This window comes from Pipistrellus hanaki, assembly GCF_964339955.1.
Source record: "Pipistrellus hanaki genome assembly, chromosome: 13".
In the NCBI taxonomy this organism is placed as follows: Eukaryota; Metazoa; Chordata; class Mammalia; order Chiroptera; family Vespertilionidae; genus Pipistrellus; species Pipistrellus hanaki.
The window spans coordinates 19837470-19862810 of NC_140515.1; the positions used below are offsets into that span (position 1 = coordinate 19837470).

At 47.0% G+C, this 25341-nt stretch overlaps 1 protein-coding gene across 6 annotated transcripts in view; it reads left to right on the forward strand.

Annotated features, from left to right (window-relative positions):
• Positions 1-25341, forward strand: part of ARHGEF3 (Rho guanine nucleotide exchange factor 3) — a 284073-nt gene that overhangs the window by 196764 nt on the left and 61968 nt on the right. Inside the window, exon 1 of one of the 6 annotated variants that reach the window (XM_084903130.1) lies at positions 23144-23394. The exons of the other annotated variants lie outside the window; for them this stretch is intronic. Within the exon in view, the coding sequence (XP_084759256.1) occupies positions 23299-23394 (96 nt within the window). The 5' untranslated portion in view covers positions 23144-23298. Of the gene's footprint in view, positions 1-23143; positions 23395-25341 lie in introns of those variants that run through there. 6 annotated transcript variants of the gene reach the window in all.

The window sequence follows — 25341 nt, forward strand, 5'->3', positions numbered from 1 at the left end:
ACTGAGTGAGTTGAGTCAAATGAATGGGTGTCCCAGTTAATTAGAATAATCCCATGGTGGGATTTATAAGGTTTCAGAACTAACTTGTAATTTAAAATGTCAACTATCTCTCATTTCCCCCCAAATAGTAATGGGTTGGAGTTAGTGTAACATTTCTGTGCACAAAGAGAGTATGAAGGAATCTTAAAAGCAAAGCAAAACCCACTCTACACAAGGCTTCCTTCCATGTAGGTAAGAGGTGACCTTTATTCCTTTAGAAACGTTTCACCAATGACTCATCAAAAACAAATATCTGTTTTTTTCCCCTGGTTCTTTCTAAATTTGCTAACCTGGCCTCATCCAACCATCAGGAGTTACCTCTTAAGCTTAGAGGATGGGGGAGGAGTAAGGAAACGAAGGCTTGCATTAATCAGATTATAAACTTGATGCTTTTGCCTGCTGCACTGTGTCAAGAAGGTCAAAAACAGCCCTAGCCGGTTTGGCTCAGTGGATAGTGCATTGGCCTGTGAACTGAAAGATCCCAGGTTCGATTCCAGTCAAAGGCATATCCCCGGTCTGTGGGTTCGATCCCCAGTGGGGGACTTGCAGGAGCAGCTGATCAATGAGTCTCTCTAATCATGGATGTTTCTATCTCTCTCTCCCTCTTCTTTCCTCTCTGAAATCAATAAAAAACATTTTTTTTTTTAAATCACTCCAATCACTTCCCTTCACTTTAAAAATAATTAAAAGTCTTTCTTAAATTTATAAAAATGTGCTTCCTTCAGAACACTGGAAAAAATACCAAACAGGAAAATCACCCCACAGCCCTCATCCAGGTAACCACCATAAGTTTTGTGTTAAATTGCTCCCACGTGTCTCTCTCTCTCTCTGTCCACTGCTATATAAATAGCATAGGTTCACTGACTTTGGGGAAACTGAGGAAACGTAGACACGAGTCATTTCTTGATTCTCTGAGGAATTTTTTTGCACAGGAGGTCCTCCTGGAGGTGCATGATCCGGTTTCTTCCTCCTTTTTCCTGGAGCTGTGGGTGATTCAGGCCCCATGTTCGCCCTCTGGCCGGAGGTGTGCCAAACCGTCTGGGTCATTCTGTATGTGTGTGAGAAGGGGTGGGGAGGGGGAGTGGCATTATACATGGCTTTGTTTTCATACTAATGACACACAGTCCTATAGAGATGGTTTTGGTCCTTTGCTCCTTGATTTCTAGAAGGACTTCATGTATTGTGGAGATCAGAGCTTTCTGATACGAGTTTGTTGTTTGTCTTTTGACTTTGTTTATGATGTTTTACTGTGTTTGCCATGCAGATGGGTTTTTGTGTGTTTTGTATTTTGTGACATTTTAATCTATTAATGTCTTCTTTTCTTCTGGACTTTGAGTTATAGTTAGAAAAATCTTCCCTACACCAAGAAATGTGCCCGTCTTTTTCTAGAATTTATTTATTTTCACATTTACATTTAAATCTTTGATCCATTTGAAGTTTTTCCTGGTATACCGTGTGAAATAGGGGCTTTAAAAAGAAAAACCACTTCAAAACATTTTTGGCCGGGTAGCTCAGTTGGTTAGAGCATCGTGCTGATATACCGAGGTTACGTGTTCAATCCCTGGCCAGGACACATACAAGAATCAACCAATGGATGCATAGATAAGTGGATCAAGTCAATGTTTCTCTCTCTCTAAAAAAAAAAATCAGCAATAAACTTTTTTTAAAAAAGAGTAAAAGTGGGTATATTGGTGTCACCATGATGAGTAGGAAGTTGTTCACAGTTCTAAGGAGACCGCTAGCCTGAAGCTTTGGTAAGGATGTTCCTGTCTGCTGTGATGATCAAGTGCAGGGTGGTGGATGGCTGAGAGAGGATAACCAGGCAAATGAAACTTTCGGAGGGAGCTTTGGATACTCATGAGACCCTGGTTCCTCATGCCCTCAGCTTCCAAAAGCTCACCTGTGACACATCCTTCATGTTTTCCTACATTCCTCTCTTTGGCTTTCTTATGAAATGATTCCTCAGCCATCCTAAGTTTGGTTTTGACAAAAAGTGTTATTTTACCAGTAGGTTATCACACTTGCCTGCTAGTTTCAAGGAACTCACAGTCTCATTGAGGGAAGTGAGACTTAGATATGTAATGTATATCCTGAATAATGTAAGAGAGCAAGGAGGCGAGTACTCATTTATACGGTAAAGACCTTTGTGTATGCATTTGAATAGAAACTTTTCCAGTTGCAAGTGACAGAAACACAACTCAGATTCTTTTAAGCAAAAAGGGAATTTATGCTTACATAACAGAAAAGTCCAAGATTATTGCCTTCAGTCATGGCTCACTTTCCTAGGTGCTCATTTTCCTCAGGAATTTCTCTCTCTCTTTTCACTTCTCGGTTTTTATTTCTCTTTGGTGGCTCCATTCTCAGATATGTCCTCCCTTCCTGGTGGCAGTATGGCTCCCAGCAGCTCTTAGCTTACCTGCTTCTAATTTCCAGCTGCTTTCTTGCCCAGTTCTTCCTGAAAAAATCCCAAGCCTGATTCTCATGTTCCTTCCTGAACCAATTGCTGTGACCAGCAAGAGGGGCTGCTGGTTGGCCAGTCCTGAGTCACATATACTCACAAGGGGACTGACTGGGCTCAGTCCCTTTGAAACGACAAGCACTGAGAGAGGCAGTTTCCCCGAAGATGGAAGGACTGCTATTAAAAGAGGGAGGGACTGATGCGGAGCGAGTCAAAGCCCCAGAGTGCCCTGCAGCGTGAACTTCTTGTTCTCAGACTCTACTCCAGGTGTCATGACTGGAGCAGTTGGGCTTGGTTAAGCCTGTAAAATGAAGGCTCACCGAGTTATGTCATGTGATGATGAAGAGCAATAGCTTTTGTCAGTTCTCACCAGCATTACAAAAGAAAACTGCCCAAACCTGTCCGAGTTTCTAATTGAATTTTTTGGAAAGCTACCATCAATGTTTGTCAAACTCCAAAACCCAATTAAAAAAATAAAATAAAATAAAAAAAGAACCAAAAAAAAAAACCACACACACACACACACACAGAGAGAGAGAGAGAGAGAGAGAGAGAGAGAGTACTGTTGTTCTCTTCTCGACCACTGACTATGTTTTGGGAAAAGAACAAGGTCTTGAATTGGGCAGGGTTCTTTTTTTTTTTTTTTAAATATGTTGGAAAGGAGAAGGAGAGGGAGAGGGAGGAGAGAGAGAACAAAAGAAAGAAACATCAGTGATGAGAAAGAATCATTTATTGGTTGCCTCCTGCACGCCCCACACTGGGGATCGAGCCTGCATCCTGGGCATGCGCCCTTGCCTGGACTTGAACCCCGGGACCCTTCAGTCCGCAGGCTGACACTCTATTCACCGAGCCAAACCGGCTAGGGCACAGGCAGGATTCTTAATTGGTGCTTTTACAAATCATGTACTCATTCCACACCCGAATGTTCTACCTCTTGTGAGGAGTGAGGCATGAGTGCAGGGTCTTTGTCAATGAAGTGGCCTGGCTGCTTTGTTGGCTGTGCCAAGAGCAGTAGCTAACATTGTGTCCAGCACCGGGCTCCTGCCTTCTGGGACCATCTCATTCAGTCCTCACAGCAGCCCTGTGTCCTCTGCCCACCCTTATTTTATAGGTGAGGAAACTGAGGCTCCGAGAGAGTTACTCACCCAGGATCCCAGAGCAAAGGTGAGTCAGAATTCACCTTCAGTGCCCGGGCTCCTAACGTCTCAGCAATTAACTGGCTGTGGAACCCTGACCTTGTCACCTCACAAGGTTTTCGCATTCCTTTTTAGAGGTGAATGTTGTTAGGAGAATCTTTAAACAGGGATGCCACTAACGTGTCTTACTCTCAGAATCCTGGTGTATATTTACCTCTTGATAATGATGGACCACATATAATAAATAAAAAAGAATCCCCAGATTTTCATAATTGGTTTCCTCCCACCTTTTCCAGAACTAGCATTCCATTCCTTTCCTCTTATCTTTAGGAAGGAAGGCAAGGAGCCAGGATACTGACCAATTTGGCCATCAGCTCTGAATTTTAGAATTATCAATGATCTTCAAAAAATAGAATGATCTGTAAGATCTGGTGAGTATATATGCCTGTGGGTAAATCGTTCAAAGGCCGAGCTTTTAAACAGATCTGAGTTTGAATCATGGTCCTGTCACTGTGACCTCAAAGCAGTTAGGGAACCTGTCTGAGCCTCAGGTTCCTCATCTGTAAAGGGGGTCATTAGGAGGTCTGAGCTCACAGGCTGACATAGGATTAAAGGAGATGACGCTTACAAAGGACTCAGCAGTGCTGCCCCTAATAAGTGTCTAAAGGGCCAGCTGCCAGGAATACAATCATTTATTCTTACAATTACTATTATTATTTGCAACTGTGATTATTTCTTATCCTCAGCCTTCCCCCCCTCTGAAATAAACTGCACAGCAACAAGAGCTGCATTTTTATCACTGACATTTAATAAACATCTTCTCTTTGCTGTGGTTTGCAAAGCACCTTGCAATTTCCTCTCTTCCCTAATTCCTGGAATTTTGTTTGTTTGAACTTGAATTGTTTAAAGCTTTCTGTTCAGCAGATTCTCTTGTGTGTGTGTGTGTGTGTGTGTGTGTGTGTGTGTGTGTATGTGTGTGTGTGTGTGTGTGTGTGTGTGTGTGTGTGTGTCCCCCGGTGTCCAGAAACTTGGAAACGGTAGCTTTTCCATAATCTTCAGCAGAAGTTGCACTAACTCCCTGCAGGGTCGGTGACTGTCGCTCAGTCTTCGCTTCCAGCTGGCTGTCTAGCTTGTTCTGTTCCCCTTCTTTCCCGGAGTCTTTCCTCTTTGTTGAGCTTTTCTAAGGGGAATATCTCGCAGGGCTTTCTCTAAAATATTCTTGCCTCCTCCGTGCAAGATTAAGCTGTTATCTTGGTGGCAGGTACTGATAAACACCACAGAGAGTCGCAAATGGTCGTGTGGCTTGGCTCACAGATCAGTGCGTTATTCCAAGTGATAACGCTTCCTGCAGAAGCCTTGTTATAAAACGCCGATCATGTATGGCATCCCTGGTTCTCCCAGTTAAAATAACCCAGGGTCTAGTTGTTTTTTTCCTTCCCCAAGGAGCGTCCCTGGAATTCGTTTGGTGGCCAAAGAAACGCATGAGGGCACATATCAGATTCTTAGTCAGGATAACCTCCCATCTGCAGAGCATCTTATAGATCCCAAAGCACTTCCGTGTATGCGTTCTCACCAGGAACTTGTCTCTGGAGCGGATCAGATGTGTCTGTCTGGGAGGTGAGGGGGGGAAGAGGAGAGCATCCAGGATGCTGGCGGCGGGATGGGATTTTGAGGTGATTAGCAGTCTGGTAGGTGCCGTGAGGATGTGCCTGGGCTGGACCATGATAAGATGGAGAACTGGACCTCTGTTTTCTGGAGCTTTTCTCAGTCGTGCGAATAATATATGACCTGTGAGAGGATTTCACAAGACTCCGAGGGAACCTCAATCATAAAACAGTCCTTTGTAGATTCATTTACACTGCTGTCTTCTTTTCCTCCTGGGTTATGTCTAAGACATCCATCTTATCTTGTAACATCTTACTCGGCCTCTGCTGCAAGAGGAAACTGGTGGATAATTCTTGCTTCCTGATCAAAATAGGTGAATTCCTAGCAGAGCTCATTGGAAAGATATTTGGGGGGATAGGAAGAGAATATATCTTTCTTTAATTTTGGAAGACTTCCAAAAAAGAAGGGGGGTGGGGGACACATACATGAAGAAACTGAAGGCTCACAAAATTTAAGGAAACCCCGCTAACCAAAATTGTTTGCATCAGCATGGTCACACACCTCAGCTCAGTAACTCCCCTTTCATTATTGTCATTATAAAAATAACATAACCACATGGCCCATCGTTGGTAGACTGCCCTTCTGAGGCCACCGGGATTTTTATTTTGTGCATTTTCCCTGCCGCGCTTGTCCACGTCTAGGCAGGCTGCAGAGGTGCCCTGATAATCAGTCCTCTTCCTGCCTTTCTAACCCAGCATGTTTCATGTTGCTTGACTTCCTACGTGGACTTGTTAATGTTTACACGGTGCTTATCCAGGGGCTGTCCTATAATTTAATTAAACATCCTCTGTTGTTGGACATTGAGATTTCAGGGTAACTGCGTGCAGGGCCTGCAGCCAGCCTGACCCCTATTTCCTGCTCTGCCACTTCCTAGTCGTGCCTCTTAGGGACACAGTACAAAGAATACTTTGCTCAAAGGGTTGTTTAGAGAACGTATCTACAGCATTTCACGTAGTTCCTGGCATATAGTGTGTTCTCCAGATGTAGTAGCTAGCCTATTGTTATTTCCGGTTCATCACTATTAAATGACTAGGCACTGAAAATATTTTATTTCGGTTTTCTTTTGGTAAATTCACACATGTAGAAACATTTGCACTTTTGTGTTGCCCTTGGTATATACTGACATGTCTTGATGTAATAGTTTTTACTGTCATCAGCAATTGTAAGTGTGCCATTTTCACTGTACTCTCACCAGCATTGGAAACTAACTTTCTAAGTTGGGCAGTTTAGTATGTTAAACATGACACCTTATGATCTGCCCACGCTAGAGAAGTAGGGAGAATAGTAAAATTAGCACCTCCTTCCCCCCAACATCCAGCTTCAGCAATCTCGCACACTGTTTTGGGGCGTACTTCAAGCAAATCTCAATCCTCATATCATTTTACTTGTCAGTACTTCGGTATACATCTCTCTACCTGATAGGGATGTTTTATTGTTTTTACATAACTGCCAAACTTAAGACTACTAAGAATTTATTAGTATCATCAAGTTCCCCAAATTCACATTTGCCTTTGGACTGCATCGTAGGTGATATTAAAGGATTCTTGTTAATTTTTCTCAAAGAGGTTCTTGTACAGTTGGCCTGTTTGAATCAGGGTCCCAGCATGCTCCACCCATTTCTTATGGGTAACATTCTGTAAAACTCTGTCTCCCTCCCTCTATTTTCTACCCATGCTATTGATCTGTTGTAGGAACTCAGTCATTTGTCTTGTGAAATGTTTTCTATTCCGGATTCAGGGATTGCTTTCTCCCGATATGGCGCTACTTTTTCCTTGATCCTCCTATTCTCTGTAAACTGGTGAGTAGAACTGGAGGTCTGATAAGTATTTTCCTTAATTTTTAAAGGGACAACACATCTTTAAAGTCCTTCCCTCAGTAGAGTTCTATGCAGTTGACCAGCTACCAATTGTAACTGGCCTTTCCAGGGACAGGAGAACAGCACAAAGGTTCAATTGACCATGAAACTAGCTGGAAGAAGTTGAATAGATTAGCCATTGCTCTGGAAGTCATTCTTTCTTTGCTCCAGTGCCCTAAAAAGGGACCTAGAGGTAGGCGTGGGAAGGCCCTGCCTTCAGGAGTTCTAGGTTGGGAGATAATAAGAAAAGTTCTTAATTTTGAAAAGTTAAGTGATTTCATTTTGAAAAATGAGTGGTAGTAACGGTTGTTAGAACTCAAAAGGAGGAACCATCTCCTGTGGGCTGGTTGATTTGGGAAGGCTTCTCAGAAGAACTTGGTCTGGGATTTGAATAATTGGTGATATTTGAAAAGGCGGGGAAGGGGGAGGGGAGGGAGGAGCTATTCAGGACATGAGTTCAAAGTTACATAAAACTTCTTAAATGTCAGTTAACAGTCAATCAATCCACTCCTGTGGGTGGCTTTCGGTACATATCTTCTGAATCTTTTTCTTTAATTTAGTCAGCAAATACGTATGGAGATCTTATTATGTGCCAGCCTGTGTGTGTATGTGTGTGTGTGTGTGTGTGTGTGTGTGTGTGTGTGTGTGTGTGTGCTGGGAACATGGCTCATGAGGCTACCTGTTTTCATGGAAGAAACATCAGCAAGGAATCAGATGAACTGAGGTTACTCTGAAATCCTGTTTTTAGAATAAAAGTACAAAGAGAACTCCTGGAGGTTGTTGCTCCCGGGATCTCAAGATGGAGACCTCAGCGGGTCTGAGGCCGGGGCACATGGCCCCCTTTCCAGGGAGGACAAGACTCTGCTATTTTAATTTTTTCTAAAAAGTCATATATATGTGGCTTAAGTTTTTTCGCTCTGTTATTTTCTTTCCTTCCTTCTCTTTCTTTCTTGAGGAAGCACTTTATCCTTTGAGCTCTAAAGCTAAGCTGGAAACACATGAAACAATATTTGTCACTACCCTGGGCAACGATACAATTGAAAATGAGAGGAATTCTTAGCTCCACTCAGCTCACCTTTGTTCGGATTCCAAATGTGTGGGCTAGAGGCAGGGGGAGGGCTCACCTGCGGTTACCCCCCTGGGAGAGGTGTGCTCATTGGCACAAAGGAGAATTGATCTTCAGTTTGAAAATGGCTTATGGAGGAGCGGGTGGCTGGGAACAAAAGAAAGGCATTGCTGTTGGTATTGTTGACATAATCATACATCTTCTGCAGCAGCTCAGCTTCTGTCAATTTGATCCAGATCTGTTTTCCTTTTGAAGTCAGTTCTGTCAGCATCTATTGAGTGCTTGCTGTGTGCTGTCGGGATCATTTCTAAAGGAGAGACTTAGCTCTCCTCCCCATTATCTGCACCAGCTCTCTCTACCCCACAGCATCCCAATAAGCTAGGGATGTACAGTGTGGTTGTTATATAAACACAGCATCAGTGTGAGCCCCCTGCAACCTTCCCCATGATTCCCGTGAGGTCCTCTTTTCTTTTCTCTTCCTCTGTCACATCATATTCAGTAGAATGGCAGAATTTTTAGGGTGAAAGGGAATTGAGGATCCATGCTCGCAAGTGTATTCCACTACTTCCCCCAACCAAGATACCACGATAGAGGGTCAGCTCAAGCCTTGACCCTTTCTTCCTTGACCGCCTGGTTATAAAATGAATGTGGTTCATGTTCCACAAGACCTGGATTGGAAGACTCTAATCCATTACATTCTGATTGATCAAGACAGGATCCAGGAACATCAAATGATTTGTCCGCAGCTCCCAGGAGTCTGTGGCTAAACCGAGACTAAAACCCGAGGCCGCTTGAGCCACGCACACCCTCCATATAAAGCCACCTGGCCCCTGTTGTGGGAAAATATGGCTTCCCTGTGGACCTGGGCCATGCTGCGGCCAACAACATTCCATCCTTGTGTGTGTGTGTGTGGGGGGGGGGGGGGGGGTGCAGCTGTGGATAAGGACATTGTTGTTCAGCAGACCGAGTTCTAGTGTAGATCGGGAGCTATGTGACCTGGAGCACATTATTTCACCTTTGTGAGCCTCTTTGCCCTCAGCTATAGGAAAGCGCACTCTTCAGCAGGTTGCAAGGACTCGGTAACACGTGTCATGTGCTTGTCATGGGCCTGGCATAGAGCAGATGGCAGTGAACATTATTTTCTAGCATTTTGGCACTCACACGTAACTCCCCGAATCACAGTGGTTCCTTGTTCTCCAAAGTCAACTCAAACCTGTCTGCATTGCTCCTGTTTTTGAAAGAGGATCCAATACGGGATTTTTTGCTCTGGGGATTCTACTCTTAGAAATTATTTAAAATCTTTGTGTCCACACTGTCTTTTTGATGGGTTGGTTGGTTCAGGGGCTTTGAAAATATTTTTCTTTTTTTCCTCCTCCAGACTTACCTCGAAGCTCTCTTCTGGACCATAATAAACCTAGTTACTGTCTATGAAATTGCTGCTGTGTGTCAGCCTCTTACATGGCTTCCCTATAATCTTCCCCTCCACCCTTTGAAGTGGGTGCTATTGTATTCTAATTGCAGATGAGGGCACCGAGGCCTTGGAAGATTGAGAAACTTGCTTGATTGTTGAGGATATTTTGGAGGCGAATGGAGGAGCACACTTGTGTGACCTGCAGTTGTCTGGATGTAAGAGTGTGTTTAGGGTGACTCTAGCATCTGGGATTTCCAACTGTCAGGGACCTGAGTGACCATCCAACCTCATATTAACCAGCAGGGGAAACTGGTGAGCAAAAAGGTCACAGGACTTGACCAAAGTTGATGTACGAGTCGAGGGCTAAGGTTTGAACACAGGTCTTCTGACTGTCGCTTGTTCTTTCCAACATGGCTAATAGGCTCGCATCCTTGACCCTCAGCATCATGGTCTCTGGCATTGACTGCAGAAATTATGTTCCGCTTCATCATTGGAACTAGAGGTTCTGACGCAAAGTACTTGGGTTTAAACCCCAGCTGTGCCCCTTACCAGCTTTAGACTTGGGTCAAGTTGCTTAAGCTCCCTGTGCCTCAGTTTCTCCTTTAATAGATGTCCCAACCTCATTGGATTGTTGTGAGGATTATCAGAGATACATCCTGTAAAGTCAAACAGAGAGCAAACCCTCAGTCAGTATTAGCTCTGGCCATCATTGGTTGAGCTCTGGTCACTTGCCAGCACTGGGCTTACAACCGTGAACAAGAGTCATGATTCTTGCCCTTAGGGAGCTTACAGTCAAGTGGAAGACACAGAATAAAGAATGAAGTGCATGGTTTGTTGGTTAACTCTGGTTCCATCTGTTATCTCCAAGGCACTGTTCAGAAGTTGCTGCAATGCATCTTTGTCTTTAGTTCCGATTTTTAAAATGTGTGACATCGGTGTAAGTGTTTTGTATTGGCATCTGGTCGTGTCCACAGGGCCCTCAGCCTTGAGAAGCCCCTGGTGTTCAGCTCTCACCAGCAGCCGTCTGTGTCTGTGCATTGCACTCAGGAGAGAACTGGCTGCAGCCCTGCTACTTGGACATAAGCAGAGCCTGTTACAAAGACAGAGAGGAAGTCATGCCTGGCAGGGGGTTGGGGGATCCACACAGCAGCAAGCCTTTGTCACTGAAGGAACAGAGGGCTCTCACAGTCATAACAGCCTGTAGGAAGAGGACACAGTAGGAACCAAATGTTGTCGTACAGATAACACGGCACCATGCGGCCAAGGACCTATTTTTAAGTGACAGTGTATTTTAGGCCCGTTCCCTTCCATTTTTAGTCTCGCTGCATTTTCTTTTCAGTATTTCATTGGTCACCATTGATCTTACCCCTGCTTCAATCTTGTTTTCTCGGCCGTTTGATGTTAGAGAAATCCATATGCTTATGCATTTCCTGACAAATGAAGATATCGAGCTGAATTTTCTGATGACCCCTTGTGAAATATGATTATACTGAATCGACCCAAACTGCGGGCTGCCTATATCAAACTTGCTGGTTTTAAGCAAGGATGCTTTTGTCAATAGCATTATTGTTTTTATTTTCTTTCCTGAAATAAAACAGCATAAAATTTAAACAATACTTCATGTATACATCAGTTGTTGCTATTTTATAGAATCATAGAAGATAAGCATTTTTTAATAATATTTTTTAATTGATTCTAGCAAGGAAGGGAGAGAGAGATAGAAACATTAATGATGAGAGAGAATCATTGACCGGTGCCTCCTGCATGCCCCACACTGGGGATCAAGCCTGCAACCTGAGCATGTGCCCTGACCAGGAATCGAACCGTGACCTCCTGGTTCATAGGTCGAGGTTCAAACATTGATCCACGCCGGTTAGGAAGACCAGCATTTTTGTTTAAATCTCCTTATTTTATAGTTCAAGAAACTGCACCTCGGAGAGTTTACTTGCCTTGCCGAAGGTCACACAGCAAATTTAGGTGTAGAACCAGGATTAGACCCCATGCCTTCAAAGTTAGGTCAGTCCGACTCTTCACTGTGCTGCTTTCATGATGTATGTTCAGTAACGAAATCAGCATTTGAAACCATTCGTTTAAATGAAAGAATTAACACCTTTGGAAGCAAGGATCTCCAAATCCCATCTTTTCTTCTCTAACTCATTGAAACAGAAGGGAGTGGGGTGTTTTATATACAGAAAGGTAACAATAATGTGGATTATTTGTTTACCTTGTATCTAAAACACTGACATACGTATTAACTCATTAAACCATTAAAACCCCATTAAAGCCTTGAAACTCTCATATCCCCATTTCACGGATGATTAAACTGAGGTTTGGCCTAGTTAAATAAATTGTCCAAAGTCCTATAGACAGCAAGCTGAACTCGGTATTTGCATCTAAGCTTCTTTTTACAGAGCTTGTGTTGCCCTATATCCTATCAGGTACTAAAGGATGAGCTGTTGAATATTCCATGCATTTTTACTTTAGAGCCAAAAATTAATGTCACCAGGCAATGCATTTATACTATTTTTCAGTTTATTGGAGGAGTCTGTATGGTTTGTGTGTTTTTTTCCGCTTTGTAACTTTGCACCTTCCATATGAAAAGTTCCTCTAGGAAATGAAAATGAATTCGAGGGAAGGAAGCCTCCATTACTCCGGCTTCCAGCCGGTACAGGTGCTTGGTCTCTGGACCGGTAGGAAGGCGAATGCGGGCCTCTCTCCGCTGGAGCCCGTACCCTAGAGAAGCGTCTGAATTCAGGAATGATGCCAGGCTGGGTAGGGGCGCGGAAGGGAGGAAAGGGATGTGGTGTGTTCAGAGCCCATAACTCAGGAAATGTGATGGCACCTAATTTCAGAGCGGTCGGAGGCAAGCCTTTCGGAAGAGAATAATGAGCTATTGTTGCAGGCTTTTTGCTTTGATGGGTGGGTTGTTTTTATAAAGTTTTATGAACAGGAAACGGCAGCAGAATGCTGATCCCTTTGGTTTTTGAGCTCTCTGCCAGCATCGTGTTCAATTTTATTTTTGAGCGATGGTGACAGGCACTTCCTCCAACACTTCTGGGCGCAGAGCAATAACAAGCTGCATTTCAGAACCACAGGAGACCCGCAGGAAGACCTGGAGCTGCGGGTCTTCTTAGGAACGAACGTCGTGGGGCAGATCGGATCCCTCCCTCTCCCCGGAGAAAGACGGCTCTCTCAGAGACCAAGGCGCTCTGCAGAGCATTTCCTTCACAAACATTCTGGAAACTGTGCCCAACACGTGGAAAACCTCCAGTGTGCATCCGAATGGATCTTGCTGTGGCAAAGAAAATACTGATCTAGTTCCCCCTCCTTCCTGGAATCATAAAACCCAGCTATTGTTCGCCCTGGACGATGACTTCATCCAAAAGAAGGTGGTCCTACCTGTTGTGCGTTTTTTGGATGCACTGAACCAACGTCTCAGGCATCTGGCTGCCAACTCCGGAGATGTTAAAGGCTTTTTGTTTCTGGAGGGCATTTATTCATTGCTTACCTTATAAAATTTATGTCTTATTGCGTTTTCCTGGCACCAGCGCAACCCTTGTCCCTACCCATTGCATTTGGCTTTTCTGAGCCCGGAGGCAGCACTGGGTTGTTAAAGTTCAAGGAGGAAGCCACGTGATGTTGGCTTTACAATTTTAATTCTCTCTTACCTCTACCCTCCCTTCCTCCCACTCCCTGACAGATGGGTTTTGTGCAGCGTGCCCTGGGTTTCAATCAGACCGAGCTCTCAGGGCATTTGTCATGTTCCAGGAAGGCCAGGCGGGAGACCATGGTCGTCCCTTGGTACACTGGCCAGCAGGGCAGTTTCCTTGGGTTAAAAAGTCCTCGAGTCCATAATTGCCCCTCAGTCTGGGCACTTCAGATAAGTGCCATGCTTCATCTTGCAGAAACAGGCAAAAATCTCCCCTACCCCTTTAAAAGTCAGTCCCTCCGGGCCCAGCTCAAGAGAGCAAAGTTTAACTCCGCCGGTGTGGCTGGCTCCATCCCCAGTGTGGGGCGTGTGGGAGACAGCCGATCAATGATTCTCTCTCATCATTGACGTTTCTCTCTCTCTCCCTCTCCCTTCTTCTTTGAAATCAATAAAAATATATTTAAATAGCACTAGGTATGAGCATGGCAAGTTGAAAAGCAAAACAAAATGGTGGTTTAACCTGAAATAAAAGCAGAGCAGGAAAAGGAAGACAGTGCCCTTGGGGGAAGGAAGGGGTTCAGATGAGCATGTTACACGGTGTCTCTGAAAACACACTATTTGACGTACCTTTGCCACCGGAGTTCCAGGCTCCTGGGAAGCCCACCCGGTTCGGGAATTAGTGTAACTGGCCGGCTGTGCGTAAGAAGCCCGGGGAACTGGAAGCTCAGTAATGTCTGAGCGGGCCCACAGCCTACTCCGCAGGCGCGGGCTCTCAGAGGGCTTTCGCTGCGTCTTGGACTCTTCAAGAAGATAAGCGTTAGGGGCCCAGGGGTGCTTTCCCCCATGTCTTTCAGCTGTGATATTGTGCATATGGCTTCTCGTCCCATCTCAGAAACTTCTGTTCCTCCTTGCAAAAAATTCTCCTCTGGATTTACCTCCTTCGCGATGTGTTCTTTGATGAGCTCCATTTCAATTTCATTCTTATTGAACAATCACGGGTCCTCCTACCCTGTGCCAGCCTGGTGGAAGGGGCTGGAGTCTCTGTGGTGAGCAAGATAGACACGCCCCCCGTGCCCTGGCAGCTCGCGGCCGTTGAGCAGTGGAGACACATCAAGTCAGTCCCTGTGAGCGGGGTGAGTCCAGGGAAAGAGAGGCGCTGAGCACTGTGGGGGCACCAAGCCAGGGTTCTCCTTCCGAGCCTGGGCCTCGGGGACGGCCTTAGCCAGAAAGCCGTCTGGTGGTTGGCCTCCTCGTGCCAAGGAACTAAATGACCAACGTTGGTGAACCAGAGGCTGATGCTTGTGTTCAGCCTTCTGTTGCCAAGGCTCTCGGTTCCGTCAGAATTGTGGGCATGGGAGACGTGTGTTTGCCCAGCTTAGTTTTGGATGTGAGATGAGGAAAAAAAATTCAAATACAGCAGAAGCGCGTGTAAGCCAGGTTAACCAAAGTGCTCAGTGAACCTGCACCTCCCAACCCCTCTGTCGTGTTGTCGGATGCTCTGAGCTGGGGGAATGCTTCAGCTAACGGGCTGCTCTCTCCAGCCCACCCCGGCTCCCGCCAGGCGAGTGAGGCGTGTGCTGGCTGGGAGTCCGCTTCTGCTAGCTGAGCTTGTTCTGCAGTTAAGTTCCTTCACACACGCCAGCCCCCTCCTCACCTCCCCACAGCCCCAGGTCTTGTTCAAGTAAACATCTCAAGCCAGCTCCCCTCCTCCGACTGCTACAGCTAATTTTTTAAAAACTTAAATGCAGTGTCGTGCCCCCAGGCTATGAAGATAAGCTTGTTTTTCATTGGAGCTGGATACTAGATTGTAAATCAGGTCCCCAGAGCCAGAACAGGTCTCCCGGTGGGTGGCTCAGCTGGCAGTTTACCTGAAGCCTGGACTTGCATATTTTTCACTGTATTCCCCAAGGCATCCTTGTGTACATAGCAGCCTGTCTAGCACGTTTCTCAGTGCTGGATGAGCAAAGAAGCCGTTCCCATGCCCGTTTTGGGTTTTGATGCTGCCACATCGTACCCCTGGGCAGCTCTGGCTTGAGGATCTGCAGTCAGAGTGTTTCTGAAGGAGGGGGCCCAGGTTAACTATTGGGTTCTCTGATAATTGTGATCTGGATTTCTGGAGTCCATTGCTAAAGATTCCAATTCCACAGACCCAACGTGGGGCCCGGGGATATGGATTTGATAAGTTTCTTGGTTGATTTCATCGCAGGTAGTCTCTGGAACTATTGTCTCTGAATTCCCAGAAGTCATGTTTCTACAAATGTGTTTTCAAATCCCAGCCAGACGGATGAATACTGTTATGTTTTATTCTATAGACATTTGCTCCTCTTTTTAACTCCTCTGGAATTGATCACGTGTTATAATTTAATTGGCAGCTTTTTTTTTTTCTTTCCTGGTAGTACATAAAATAATGCCACATATTACAGTCTGTGGTATCTTAGGTTTGATGAAATACAGTACTCTGCTGAGTTTGTAGTTGATAGAAAACACTTCCAATATCCAAAGCTAGACTTTATACATTTGGATTCTAATTTCTCTGCGCAACAGTTTGTATTTTAAAACGTACACAATGCATACATTAGCTGTAGTCCCCGGGGAATAAATAGTTTTGGGGTATAAACACATTGATGGAATTATTGGTCAAAAATGTTAAAGACTCTCAAACAAATGCAGACTACCCATAAAGTTCAAAGTCCCTTTAGTATTCTGCAGAAAGTGGTCTCAGAGATGGCTTGGATTCTCTAAGCAAAACAAGCTATTGATAGTAATCAGCTAACACTGGAGAAGGTCAGGATTCTTATTGCAACATCTGGAGCGAAGGCAAGTTTCCCATCACACATGCTGTGCAGCCAAAACAATAATGAATTGAGCTCTATGGTGTTTTTATTTCATCACGGAGATTGCATTTCTGCCCCCAAAATCATTTAAATGTGGTGGTAAAGGTTGTTTTGGGAAAGACCAAACTTTGGAACATTCTGTGCCCCTCCCAAATTTCTTCTTCAAGTATTGTCTTTTCACTGATCTTTTGAAGCGCATTTTTGTATCTGAAGCAGTTTAAGACAATTTTCTATACCGCCCACAGCCTGCCTTACTCCATATTCTTCCTTATTCTCTTGTCCATTTCATATGTTATGAAACCTGTCATTCAATTAAGGGTCAAGTTTGGGCATCAGGGAAAGATTCTAAGCATGTCAATATTCTGAGGCTTCTTGACACTCAGCCTTTTAAAAAAATGATTGGGGGCGGGCAGGGAGAGTGATAGAGAGAAATATCAACTTGTTGTTCCACTTATTTATGCATTCATTGGTTGATTCTTATATATGCCCTGATCGGGGATTGAACCCGCAATCTTGGTGTATCGGGACAATGCTCTAAACAACTCAGTTACCAGGCCAGGGCTGGCACTCAACCATTGTTTTCTTTGCACTGCCATGCCTAAGCTAACTTTTGACATCAATCAACGATCAAGGTCTAAAGTGAAAATATCCTTGAGGTCAAAATTAAAAGATTCATCTGGCTCTGATGCCATATTTCAGCTTTACTCTATCTTTAATGCAGTGTTTCTCAGCAGTGGCCCTGTTGGCATTTTGGACCTGTTAACTCTTTTGTTGTGGAGGGGTGTCCTGTGCGTTATAGGATGTTTCCTAGCTTCCTGGGCCTCTACCTACGAGATACCACCAGCACTCTCCCCCAGGGACAATGGAAAGTCTATCCAGACATTGCCAATGTCACCTCCAGAGTTAAAATCGCATCCCCACCCCCACCCCCGTGTAGAGAATCACAGCTGTAATGAACCAGAGCCTAGGGAATGCACCTGTGTGTGGCCTATCAGGGCAAGACAGATATTCACTCCCCCTTTTTCCCCCAAACATAAAGTCTTGATTATTTTTGCATTAGAGTTAGTAATCCATAGGATTAGCTCAATCCTAGGAGAAAGAGAAAAATTCTGTCACTTAACCAGTTTTGCAGACTTGTTTCAGAAAATGAGATCTTTAAGAGAATGCAAGAATGAAGCCTTCCAGCTTCAGAATATCTAGGGATGTATTTTCATAAATCTAGGCTGGAGCTAGTAGACATATCCCCAGGCAGTGGGAGAGTAATAACCCTGGTATGATCTTAGATATCATCAGTGCTTCATTTGTGCCATTTCTACCTGTCTGGTAGTAAACCATAGTCCTGATCTCTCAGGATTCACTGCCAGAACTTCTGCAAACTTTTTAAAACCCCCTCTCCCATCAAGACTGAAGATGCAGAGAGGAGAGGGAGCTGGGTCATTAACTGGGAATGCCACCCAAATGGAAGGGGAGGGGAGGGGTGTTGGTACACACGTGTGTCCGACATGTGGCTACATGACCATATCAGAGGAGCAGGGACAGAAGAGACTGCTTTAGTTGCCGAGGAAGCAGGCTCAGGTCTGAAGGCCGTGCTTTGGAGGATGGCTACTGTGACTTGAGCTCCTTTTGCTAGTGCTTACCTCTCTGCAGAGGTCACCGCTGGACGGCCATGTTTTACAGTCAGCATGGTCCTTGAGCAGGTGTGTATTCCTGGCATTGAGGTTCAGGAATGGGTGGAAAAGAGGAGAGAAACCTAATTCATTGAGCACTTGATCTGTAATAGGCGTTCTTACTTACTAGATGAATGAATGAATGAATCGAACGAATGAATGAACAAGTGAGGCTTAGGGAAAAGAAGAACACACTAACCCTCATGCTAAGTATAATGCTGACAGGACAAAGCATCGTCCCTTCGGCCGAGAAGACGGTCACAACCGCTGTAACGTGGGAAGTTTTAGCCTCGTGCTGAGCCCGTCCTGCTCACAGTCACGGGAGTGAGCCTAAGGCGCTGATTGATGGTCTTCCAGCCATGCCGGGCTGACTGCTCGTCTGAGAGGAGCCACAATCAGCGGTGGGCTTGTGTGCGGAGACCCACCACCCTCCCAGCAGCACAAATGAGCCTGCTCGGCCCCCGCGAGCACGCAGGCCCCGCTCCTGGCACCGGTCCTGGAAATGCAGAACAGACTTCTTTATTCCAGGCTCCAGGCTTCTGGCTAGCGGGGAACACTGCCCGGCTGTGAAGCGTTTTATAGGATTATAAGGGGTTTTGCCGAAGGCGAGTTCTGAAAGGCACTTTGTGCTGCTGCTTTGAGTGGAGCTGACTGTGAGGGCAGTGTTGTTCCTAAGCCTGTAAACACACACACACACACACACACACACACACACACACACACGGTGGGGAATGCTGGGCTCCTGGGGCCCGCTCAGCTGGGCAGCATCGCAGAGCTGGGCGGCTTCACTCGGCTGTGACACCAGCCTCAGGTGTGTGCTTGGAACCCTTCTGTGGAGCAGCTGCTTTCTGACAAAGTCTTTGGTGACAGACACCCCAGGTTGAAATCCTAGCCAGATTTCCCAAACCCCAAACCTGCTCATTTGGGAGCAGCACACCACACTGAGAAGGTTTGAAGTCAGGGCACAAGATGGAAATCGTGTGGGGTCAATACCCTCCAAAATCCTTTAACTGTCTCAGGCCTCCCAAGAAAACCCCAGACTGCCATCTCTCTCACCTTCCTTCTGGGGCCTATTTTCATTTCGTTTTGTTTTTTTGGCAGCACTATGTAAATTGTTATTGGCCATTGGCTATAAATCAATTCTCCTCTCTTCTCCCTCTCCTCTTCCTCTCCCTCCAGTTCTCCCTAGCATGGATCATAGAAAAGGGTGTAACCTTGCACATATGTGTGTGAGGAAGCATATTGGTTGATTTTTATGGATCAAACTCTTTTAAGGGGGGGCAAGTAAAAAACGTTATAAGAAAGTGAACATGGAAGCGTTCTCATCAACCCACGACTGTTCTTTGCTCGGTGATGGTTGTACTTAAACCTGAGTCTAAAGCGCCCTCCCTTCCTTCGGCTTTGTTCATTACCACCCTGGATTTCATGGTGTGCCAGGTTTCCTGCCTGGCCCTGCAGATCCTGCAGTGAGGAGTCTGATCCTGGGGGTTGTCACTCTCTTCTTCACCAAATGCTGGAGGACAAGGCCCAGCAAGCTCCACCAGGGATCAAAGCCCTGGGAAGCCGAAACCGGTTTGGCTGGGTGGATAGAGCGGACTGAAGGGTCCCAGGTTCGATTCTGGTTAAGGGCACATCCCCAGTGGGGGAGGGGGGTGAAAAAGACAGCTGATGGATGTGTCTCTCTCATTGATGTTTCTAACTCTCTATCCCTCTCTCTTCCTCTCTGTAAAAAAAAAATCAATAAAATGAGAGGGCAGGGCAGGGCGAGGATGAGCTCCCGACTCCGCCCCACAGGGCGGAGTTATCCCTAGCCCTCACCCAACCAATCAGGGTTAGCCGAGGCAGTGACATCACCACCGACTGGAGTAAAACCCCTGGACTGGGCGAAATTCGCTCTCTCTTCCGCCATGCTGCCGGCGTGAGTGGGACAGAGCCCATGCTAGCATGGAAAAGGCTCTTTTGTTTATTGCATCGGACTCGGCTCCCTGGTGGTCCTTGGGGATCACGAAGTCTGGGTGTAACATAATATATATATATATAATATATATATATATATATATATATATATATATATATATATATATATATATATTTAAATATATTTTATTGATTTTATACAGAGAGGAAGGGAGAGAGATAGAGAGTGAGAAACATCGATGAGAGAGAGTCATCGATCAGCTGCCTCTTGCACACCCCCTACCGGGGATATGCCCGCAACCAAGGTACATGCCCTTGACCGGAATCGAACCTGGGACCCTTCAGTCCCCAAGCCATAGAGCCAAACCGGTCCCGGCATAAAATATATACTTTTTAAAAGCCCTGGGAAATTAGAAATTAGTTTTTAAAAGTTAAAATGATCATTACCGCCAAAACCGGTTTGGCTCAATGGATAGAGCGTCGGCTTGGGGACTGAAGGGTCCCGGGTTCGATTCCGGTCAAGGGCATGTACCTTGGTTGCGGGCATATCCCCGGTGGGGGGTGTGCAAGAGGCAGCTGATCGATGACTCTCTCTCATCGATGTTTCTGGCTCTCTATCTCTCTCCCTTCCTCTCTGTACAAAATCAATAAAATATATATATTTTTAAAAACGATCATTACCTCAAGTTACTCTGTAGATTGTACTGTTGGATTTTCTACGCCCTCCTTATCAGAGTCCCGGCCACAGTGAGCGTGGTTTGGGGTTTCTCCTTCTCCCGTGTGCAGGAGCGAGTGGGGAAGGAAGTGAGTAGTCTGTTTCCATGGTCTCTGCTTCCGGCTGAGGGCAGAGTCCTCAGTTCCCACTGTTGGAACTGGGAGAGTCCTGGGCTGTTGCTGACAGAGTCCTCTAGTCCAGCGGTCGCCCTCCAGTGGTCCGTGAAGCCCGAAACGTTGGCGACCGCTGCTCTCGTCGGGATGGCGGGCCCGTGGGAGCCAGAGCAGGGCGGGAATGAGCAGCAGGGCAGGTGCTTCAGCTCACGTCCTTGGCAGCCAAGCGAGCCTTCGCTGAGGCGTCTCCCGCCTCCTGGCCCTGCTTTGGCTGCAGCATTACCCAGGGGCTGCTTTGGTGAAGGTGCCCTTGGAGATGGGGGCCCTCTCACCCCCCCACCGAGCTTAGCCACGCTTGTGGAGAGCACCCCTGTGAGCACCCCATCCGCGCAGCCCAGGCTGACAGGACCCAGCTGTGCTCAGGAGCGCAGGGAGGGAAGATCAGTGGTCCCGCCCCGCTTCCTGATCACTGCTTTACGGCCCACGTTTGAGAGGAAACAGGTGCTCTCTTCAGCCTCAGTTGGAGCCTGCTCCTTCAGAGCCTCCTTCATGCCCAAGGCAGAAAAGCTGGGCCTGATCCTCCTAGAACTCCTCCTGGAGGCAGTTTATCTTCCCTTGGTAGGCGGGGAAGCGGGTGGATTTAGTGCCAGGGTGTGTGGTTTTGGTACCTGCGGTGAAAGAGCCCTGTGTCCTGAGGTTTCCTCTTTAGGAAGTGGGAACTGAGGATTCTGCCCTCAGCTGGAAGCAGAGGCCACGGACACAGGGACTACACACTTCCTTTCCCACTCCCTCCTGCACACGCGGAAGAAGTAGGAACCACATCTCCCCAAACCACAGGCGCCGAGGCCGGGACCCTGATAAGGAGGGCGTAGCAAAGCCAACGGTGCAATCTGCAGAGTAACTTGAGGTAATGATCATTTTAATTTTTAAGAAATTTAATTTCCCAAGAAACGCGTGAATATATTTTTCTTGTAAAAAATTTAAGAACAGCCCTAGCCACCAGGTGGAATATTGTCCTGTACCCCAAAAGGTTGCAGGTTCGATTCCGAGTCAGGGCACATACCTAGGTTTCAGGTTCAATCACAGATCCCCAGTGCATATGGGAGACAAGCAGTCAATGTTTCTCTCTTCCTCTTCCCCTCCCTCCCTTCCTCTTTCCTTCCTTTCTCCCTCTTCCCTTCCTCGCTCCTCCCTCTTCCTCCCTCCTCCCTCTTCCTCCCTCCTTTTTCTCTCCTCTCTCTTCCTCCCTCCTTCTTTCCCTCCCTCCCTCCTCTTCCCCCTTCCTTATCTCCCCCTCCCCCTCCCTCTAAAATTCAATAAAAACACCCTCGGGTGAGGATTAAACACAATTCTAAGAGCATTAGCTATACTCTTGGTCTCCTTTGTTACCTTTAATCCCTTAATGCCAGGTACCCTCTGGTACTGAGTGCCTCCCCTGGGCTCTAAGAACTCGTGATAGGCGTTTGCTGCGGCGCCTTCTGGATGGTTTCCAATGGTACTTACCTCCAGGTATCTATAGAAAATATATGGTATTCTCTTGTAAATGTGTTTTTACACGGTGCTTACCCTGTAATTAATTTTTAACTGAACCTCATACATTAAAGATCTTCCCACTCCAGACCCATAGACCCATCTTTTTGGACCGCTGCTGAGGGCGCTCCATAATGAGGAGCGTGTATTTAAGGATTCCCTGTGGATGGATATTAGCTGTTTCCAGGTGCAACTTGGTTTTCACTGGACAGGGCTGCAGCAGATGACCTGGTAATTGCCTGCTGGGCATTTGCAGTGTGCTTTTTTTTTCTGTAAGGGGAGGTAGATTGACTGCCTGGAGGCTGCAGAGAAATGGGCCCCGGGGAACTCTCTGGAGGTGGTTACAAGTGTTTATGTTTGTCATCCCTTAAGGGCTGTTCACTTAAAATGGGCGCGTTTGCCAGGCCGATGCGCCCCGCGTTGAGCGTCCTGGGCTGGATCCCAGCGCGTGCCTGGGGTGCGGACTCGACCCCCAGTGGGGGGCGTGCAGGAGGCGCCAAGGGGTGTTTCTCTCTCATGGGTGCTTTTGTCTCTGTATCCCTCTCCCTTCCTTTCTCTCTCTCACAAATCCATAAAACCATTTTTTTAAATGGGGCGCATTTTACTGTTTATGGACTCTGTTATAATGGCGTTCATTTTTTAAAAAAAAATGTGTGTGCGGGGAGCCTGGCTGGGAATAAGCAAGGTGGGCTTTTATTTATTTTTTATTTTTTAAAATATATTTTATTGATAGTTTACAGAGAGAGGAATAGAGAATTAGAAACATCGATGAGAGAGAATCACCGACCAGCTGCCTCCTGCACGCCCCCACCTGGGGATGTGCCCGCAAACAATGTACGTGCCCTTGACCGGAATGGAATCTGGGACCCTTCAGTCCGCAGACAGATACTCTATCCACTGAGCCAAACCGGTTTCGGCCAGAGGCCTTTTAAAGGCTTGCTTCCCCCGAGCAGATTCCCTCCGCGCTGCTTCCCGCCTGGGCCTGCGGGGCGGAATCTGGGCTCCCTGGGTGAGACGCCCCGCCCACCACGTCCACCCCGCCCACCAGGGGGCGTGTTCTATTGTGGCCCCGCCCCGGCCGGCGCGCGGGGCTGGGTGCCTGCGGGCTAGAAGCCGGCTGTCAGTCAGTCTCCGCGTCGCCGCGGCGCCCGGCACCGTGGAGCTGGGGCCCCCCTTCGCCTGGGAGTTCTGTACTCGCATCGGGTCGACGGTGACACCCCAGAGGGCAGGCCCGGCAGCCGCCATGGTGGCCAAGGATTACCCCTTCTACCTCTCGGTCAAGAGGGCGAACTGCAGCCTGGAGGTGCCCCCGGCCAGCAGTCCGGCCAAGGACGCCGAGGTAGGGGCTCTCCTTGGACTGTCTCTCCGGTCCGGCTCCGTGTCACTGTCTCTGTTTCCACTTCCCCCTCTTTCCGCCTCTGACACATACCTCCCCTGGCTCCCTCTCTCCCTGTCTCCCTTCTGTACCCGCCCTGTGGATCAAGCCTGCGCCACCTTCTTCTCCCCGTCCCCGTCCCCATCCCTGTTCCTCTCCACCCGGGAGCAGCAGCCTCTGGCCCCTGCCCCTCCTCCCCCAGCCCCTGCTTCCTGCAAGGCTCTCACACTGTCAGTCTTCTGTCTAGACCTGGCAGGGGGACTTCCTACTGTATCAGCAGGCCCAGTTCCAGGAAGAGCTACTCTTTTAAGGGTCCCTTCCCTCTTGCCGGGGTTGGGGGAGCAGGGGTGGTCTTGGGGACCCTTTAGGATATCTCACCTGTCAGGCTTGGCAGCAAAGGCTGCCGCACCTCTGCATGTTACCTGTGGCCATGGGGCCAGTCCGCTAGGGGTCTGGGAACTAAATGATCCTTTGAGTGCCTCCCACCTGGGTCCTGGAAATGAGTTGAAGTCCCGGGGGCAGGGTGAAGCTGTCTTGGAGCATTAGAAATATTTCTCTTCCTGGGAACTTGCCTGTGGATCTGTCCCCTCCCTGTGGATCAAGCCTGCACCACCTTCTTCTCTTGGCAAGCTATGGTGAAACTCGCAGGGCCCAGCTCATCACTGTTGCTCACGTGTGTGAGTGGGGATTCATACTCACCACCACCCACCCCCGGACCAGGGAAAGTATGGAGGCCGGTGTGTATCCGGCCTTCCTGGGGGTCTCACCCACTCTCCACCCACCCTCCCACCCCCCACCCTCCACCCACCCTCCACCCTACCCTTGGATCTGCTTGGCTGTGTGCGCTCGGCTCACAGCATGGAAGATTCATTGCCTCTAGCGAGAACTGCTCTAAGCTGACAAGCTTCCAGTCTCTAGCTGTGATCAGACTTCTGTAAGCTGAGCCCAAACTAACGTCTCCCCCATCCCTCCCGCTGCCCCTCCTCCTCCCAGCTCAGTTGTACATCTTCACAAAGAGTTTTTGTTCCAGCAGCTGTGGAAGTGTTATGGCCCCGATGGTGTTTGGATTCTTGTTTAAGTTGTGACAGGTCGGCACCTGCATAGGATTCAGGTTGTTCAGGCTCGGGGATGGCTAGAATGGCTTTTCAATGGGAACTTCATAATCTAATGAATGTAGGAGCCGTGAAGTGAGTGCCCCTCGAACTGGCTTCCTTTTGGAAGGAGGCAAAGCATAACCGAGTTTAATTAATAAATCGAACGGGGTCACATAAAACCACGGTGAAAATTGCTCTGGGCTCTGACTAGTTCCTTCTTGCTATCACGTATTCCTGTGTGCTTTAGGAGTTTGGTGAAAGACGTGGGTTAAAACTCATCTGCTTAGTCTTTTCTTATTCTTAGAGTGTAAATATATCTGTGTGTCACAAATGTGATGAAAGAAATGTGTCACCAAATGTCCAATATTTCCCTAAGGGATCCAGATTATATAATGTACTTTCATTTTATGAAGAAGTACTGGTGTGGGAGTAAGGATGGGGGAGGAACTCTTTTTTTTTTTTTTTAATTGTGTAAATCCAAGTAGAAGTATCTCTTATGCTGGCTGTACCTTGAGACAGAGGTGCCCAGTCCGGTATAATTCCAAGTTTCGTTGATCTGGCGTATCACTTCCTGATAATGATGATGGGCAAAGTTGGAAGAAGAAACCTAAGCGAGTTTGGGGCTAGTTTTCTGGTTTCAGTATCCGTGCAAAAGACAGCTAAGTTTTGTGGGGCTCACTTCTCCTTAAGCAGTTAATGAAAATATATTTTCTACCAGCAGGTGTCATCAGTATTTGTGCTTAAAAGTCAGCATTCACTTGTTAGCCTTTTGAAAACACGATTATATACTTGTTTCTAAAGGAGACATTGTTGGTTT